This window comes from Arxiozyma heterogenica (assembly GCF_036370985.1).
Source record: "Arxiozyma heterogenica strain weizmannii chromosome Unknown scaffold_6, whole genome shotgun sequence".
Taxonomy (NCBI): Eukaryota; Fungi; Ascomycota; class Saccharomycetes; order Saccharomycetales; family Saccharomycetaceae; genus Arxiozyma; species Arxiozyma heterogenica.
This window is the reverse complement of record NW_027042659.1, coordinates 651,000-657,244: the sequence shown is the minus strand read 5'-3', so window position 1 is coordinate 657,244 and position 6,245 is coordinate 651,000. Positions and strand designations below refer to the sequence as shown.

At 31.9% G+C, this 6,245-nt stretch overlaps 1 protein-coding gene across 1 annotated transcript; it reads left to right on the top strand.

Annotated features, from left to right (window-relative positions):
* Positions 1 to 3,643: 3,643 nt before the first annotated feature.
* Positions 3,644 to 5,749, top strand: PWA37_004699 (uncharacterized protein; the record flags this gene model as incomplete). The annotated part of the gene is made up of 1 exon (XM_064861176.1): positions 3,644 to 5,749. One exon carries the CDS (start codon positions 3,644 to 3,646, stop codon positions 5,747 to 5,749), a length of 2,106 nt encoding a protein of 701 aa, XP_064717416.1.
* Positions 5,750 to 6,245: the final 496 nt, after the last annotated feature.

Below are 6,245 nucleotides of genomic sequence, written 5' to 3'. Positions count from 1 at the left end.
ACCATGCAAAGAACACAACAGCTGAAAAATTGCACATGATATAAAACTCAAAACATAGTCGTTTAGAACATGATGTATATATATTTTGAAATCTGAAGTTCATTTTTTTTACAATGACTCCAAAAATCAAATTAACATTGTTAAATCTTATGTACGTCGTCTCAGTTGGAATTACATAAGAAGTATTGAATATATAAAGATAAACAATGTTAATTCTGCTGTTAACTATTCTCTTGTGACTGCGCACAAATATTGTTCTATCTTTTTATTTTAAGAATGAAAAAATTTAATTAGGCTTACAGAAAAAGCAAGTAGATAAAGAAGACAGGCCATTATTAAGTTATCTTGACAACATCTGCTACTTTTGAGATATGAAGTTGCCGAACCGTTTTCTACAAACCCTGCCTCTAAACAAAGACGAAAGCTAGAAAAACCCAGAATATTATTTCATGCCCGATTTTTATCATGTTAGTACGATATAGATATATATGTCTCTTTGTGTTCTATTTTTAAATTTTTGTCCCTGAATTATTTTAGAAAACCCCCACTCCTATAATTTTAAAAACACCTCACGTTAGCACAATCTTGTTTAATACATATATCGGTTCTATCCAAATACTACGAAGATGCAGTAGCAATTCTTACTAATCAACACTATCTGCATGACGAATTTTCAGTAACCAAAACACAACTTGGCATTATTGTAATTTTTTGGAAAACAGAATGAAGAATTTTTATATCTCCAAAAAAGTAACATCTATACTTGTAATGTGAATTCAAATTGGTGGTGCTATATCAAAATAAAAAAATTGGAAGTATTAGAAAAAATTGATTATTAAAACTACACATTTGTGTTAATATTCCCTTCATGTAGCTAACATGTCTACACGACATAGCTGGTACAATATAGTGTTATAGATATTGTAAGACTTTTTAGAAGCAAGATAGAAAAAATACCATGGAACGGTGGGTTTGCTTTTTTTTGCTTTATAACAGGCAAAAAATGTACACAAAAAGACAAACACAACGTTTTTGAAAATTTTTTCTCATCTATTATTGTTTATGTTTAGCTAACTCAACTTTTTCCTTTTTTTCATAAAAAAATTTTTTGCTTGTGCGTTCCAGTAAAACAGAAAAACATGCTCTTGTCATGTAAACGCATATTCAGACCAATTACCACAGAAACCTCATTTCACTTTTCAATTATTCTGTAGTAACAAAAGCAAAGAAAATTTTTGGCAAAAGTAAAAATACTTAATTCCAATTTCTAACCGGTTAAATTTTGTCTACATTTGGACAAATTTTTATCTGATTGTTTAACTTTTTTAGGGTAAAAAACCACAACAAGTTTGATTGTTCAACTCTTCTTCTAGCAAACGAGGGTTTGAACATAGTTTTGCAACTCGACAAAGAAACTAACTTTCTGCTTGAACTTACATCAAGATGAATAAATTATGTTTTCCTGTTTCTAATATGAATATAGTAAGTAAGTAGAAAAAACAAGTTATTATCTTCTTTAAGAAGGCTATTCTTCAGTATTTATCTAATTTATAGTATTTATTTGTTGGAATGTACAATTCCACAAGCAAAATAACCAACAAAGTTTATTTCTTTTTTTAGTTAGCAACCGTCCTAGAGTGATTGTTGTTATTTTTTGTCCAAAGGACTTGTGTTAGGTTTTATTTTTAAATTGTAAGTCAATTCTTTACAAAAGCCATAGAACTTTAGGGTTGTTTTTAAATTGTCATTTTTAGACATATCACGAAACTTAGGAATAAAAATACCTCATTTCAGTTACTAACAGAAATATTCCTAAATACTAGTACAAGAAGATGCTTTGGACAACAATAAATCCCATAATCTAAAAATAAAAAACATGCTTAAAAATAGTTCATTGTATACTATCTATTATAGTCATTTCATTCAACCACCAATTGGCAAACAAAAAACAAAAAGAAATACTCTGTTATCAAGTCTTGCTACTTTAAAAAGATACAAACTTTCTATCATCCTTTGACCTAGTATAAATAAACAACATCATAACAATAGGTCAAATATAATAATAATCATCTTTTTTCTTGTTTGTCTTAAAATTAAACCAAATATCTATCATTAAACGACATTGTAAAAGATTTTAAGGATTCCACAAGGTATACGTCATTTTTTCTAGTTCAATAGTACTCCTGCATGTCTTAGATATTGTGTATCCGAAAAGAAGAAAAAACACTCCACTTAAATGGGGAATTTTGAATTTTACAAGTTTTATTGTTCTTATACTAGATCGGAAAAAAGAGAAAAAAAGCAGAAATAGGAATATCACACTAAAAAGTCTAATTGAGATCTAAATCTGCCAGGAGAATAATCATATTTTAGATCTCTATCATAATAGATGTTCTAATAGAACAATAATAACTTTAAATAATAAATTCTTGGTTAACAAAAGAACAATTTTACTACATGCTAACGTCATATAAGGTGCTGATCCTTGCAATACGAACTAAAAAAAGAAAAAAAATTGTTGATGGTTCTTATAGTATATAACTTTATATAACTTATGTATAAACAGTAACAATGCAATAAAAATTCTTTACCCCTTTTTTAAATTATACATTCCTATTCGATCCCACGGTCACTGCCAAAAATTTTAATATTCTATTGTGAATGAAGTAATAAATTTTGAACATTCTATAGATCGATTTACTATAGAATATTGTGATATGTATAAAAGAAATATAGACACCAAATAACTAACTAATCAGGGGCGATGATCCTGTAAGAGTGGGGATTCTCTAAAATAATTCAGGGGCAAAAATTTAAAAATAGAATACAAAGAGACATGTATATCTATAGTGTGGTTAGAATTGTCTGTATTGTCTCTTTTCCCACTTGTGTAATTTTTTTCTTCACTTTTATTCTTTTTGTCGTTGCATCAAATACAAAGACGAGTGTTTCCAACACAACAGCAAAAAGGAAAAAAAACTATTTGTCCATTCTTAAATTTGTAAACTTTCCCTTTTATGTTCTTCAAAAGTAAAGTATCTAGACAAAACTAATTCTATTGTCCTGCAATGTGAAAATGTCTAAACAATAAACAATATTTTTAATTCTATATTTGGAAATGTTTTTGAGGACTCAACATTTTCTGTTTCCTTTTTCGTTTAAAGAAATCACTACACAGTGATATTTTTTTCCTATTAGAAATAACAGAATGATTGACTATGCTGTGTTTCTAGGTTTTACTTAGATTTTTAGTCCAATTGTTGAAGATTACAGATCTTTTTCTTCATTCTTTGTTTCTACTCCTTTACACACTTTTATTATTGAAGATTTATTGCAAAACTTTATTTATATCTTATTCTTGTTCAGTCAAAAAAACAGAACCTATTAGACAATCATTTTTATTGTAAGTCATGAGCACATTTTTATATAAAACTACTATGGATTATGTCTGAATATTCTTTCGTTTCTTGCTTCTCTTCTTGCAGGCATGAGCATCATCTCGTTATACTTCTAGATGCTACCAGTATAACCGAACTAAGTACATCACCTCAAATAACCAAAAAAACTAACGCCATAAAATATACACACCAAACTATATATTTTACTGAAAAGTCAATAATTCTGAATATTTGAAAATAATATAATGGTCTCAAGTGCCTTACCATTGTGCGCGGCACTGCTTTTAGCTGCTTTTTCTGCTGTATCGAAGGCACAAGTATCTTATGCTGTTACTACTTATACTGCACCAGTTTCTGGTTATTGGAATCCGGCTACTATTGAAGGTGAGGGTCCTATTGTAACAGTGGACAGAATAATTTTTAATAATCCGTATAATGCATCTAATGATGCTAAGTGTTTGTTGACACCAGAACAAAAGGCGGCTGTTTTGGACCTAATGAATAAGTACAGATCTATGTTTGTTGACACTCCTAATTTGACCTGGTCTGATGCTTTAGCCAAACGGGCTGCGTGGTGGGCTTGCAAATTTGATGTATACAAGGACATTCCAGAAGACCCTCCAGATTACGACTACAATATTGGTAAAAGCATGTACGCAGGAGCTGCTGCTAATCCAGTCGGTGCTGTAGACATGTGGTTTGATGAAATTAATAGTTATAATTACAGCCATCCTGGCTTTTCCTGGCCAACTGTACATTTTACACAGCTTGTTTGGAGATCCACCACAGAGGTTGGTTGTGCTGCAAATTTATTTTGGCCCGCTTTTGACGGTTCGCCCAATCAATACTTTGTTGTGTGTCAGTACTTACCTGCTGGTAATATGTTTGGTCAATTCCCTGAAAATGTTATGCCTCTGAAACCAGCTTATAAAAGTCTTCATTGGTCAACACTTCATTCGGTAACCGCCCCCATAAATTGGACATCTATGTCTCTATATCAAAAAACACATACTATAGCTCCAATTACTATAACTCCGACATCAAATCCTAACCCTGTTTACACAATACCTTTTGGAGATTGGTCAGACTTCTTTCCATCAACAGCCCAGTTTACTTATTTAAGTGCCACTGACAGTTTAACTACCACTGCAACAACAACTACCCCAAGCAACAGTAATGGTTCTGCTGTTGATGCTACTAGCAGATCAACCATCACTTCTGAGAAATCTATCTCAAGCAACAGTCATGCTTCTGCTATGAATACCACTGACAGATCAACTGTCATTTCTAAGAAATCTATCTCAATCAGTCATAGTTCTGCTATGGATGCTACTCACAGACCAATCATCATTTCTAAGAAATCTACTTCAAACAGTAATGGTTCTACTATTGATGCTACTGACAGATCAACCTCCACTTCTGAAAAATCTACTCCAAGTAACAGTCATGGTTCTGCTATGAATACTACTGACAGACCAACCACCATTTCTAAAAAATCTACCTCAATCAGTCATGGTTCTGCTATAGATGCCACTGACAGATCAACCTCCACTTCTAAGAAATCTGTCTCAATCAGTCATAGTTCTACTATAGATGCTACGGACAGATCAATCATCACTTCTAAAAACTCTGCCTCAATCAGTCATGGTTCTGCTATTGATGCTACTGACAGATTGACCACCACTTCTAACAAATCTACCTCAATCAGTCATGGTTCTGCTATTGATGCTACTGACAGATCAACCATCACTTCTGAAAAATCTACTCCAAGCAACAGTCATGGTTCTACTATGGATGCTACTGACAGATCAACTACCACTTCCAGCAAATCTACCTCTAGCAGCAGTAATGGTTCTGTTATGAATACTACTGACAGATCAACCTCCACTTCTAAGAAATCTACCTCTAGCAGCAGTAATGGTTCTGCTATGAATAATACTGACAGATCAACTACCACTTCTAACAAATCTACCTCAATCAGTCATGGTTCTAATATAGATGCCACTGACAGATCAATCATCACTTCTAAAAAATCTACCTCAATCAGTCATAGTTCTACTATTGATGCCACTGACAGATCAACCACTACTTCTAACAAATCTACTTCAAACAGTCATGCTTCTACTATGGATGCTACTAACAGATCAACCATCACTTCTGAAAAATCTACTCCAAGCAACAGTCATGGTTCTACTATGGATGCTACTGACAGATCAACTACCACTTCCAGCAAATCTACCTCTAGCAACAGTAATGGTTCTGTTATGAATACTACTGACAGATCAACCTCCACTTCTAAGAAATCTACCTCTAGCAGCAGTAATGGTTCTGCTATGAATAATACTTGTTGAAATATAATTATTAGAGCTATGTTTGATAATCTAAATTCATCGTACTAAGTGATTAAAAGTTATGAAAATTTATAGTAAAGAAGATTCAAAGATAAAATGAGTATACTGTATAATATTGTATCTTGTATATTACTTATATAGAAAGAAAAGGACTAAGCAATAAAATAACAATTTATAGTACCACTAACTTCCTACTATAAATAATAATAGAACTTATAATACCACCAATATCCTATTGTAAGTTACATTATCTTATTATATTAGTTTAAAATGAACTCGACTAGAATTTTTGATTCTGAAGCCTTGCGTCAACAGGTTATGAGCCCTGTAGCTACAGCTGCAGGTTGTATTCCAATTAAATTGGACGGGAAAAAGAACTTTAAAAAATGGATAAACATCTTAGCTATGCATATGTCTGATATCAATTTACACTGGTATCAATATGCACAAAATGGAAAGCTAAATGTTATTATTGAACAATATAATCCATCTAATG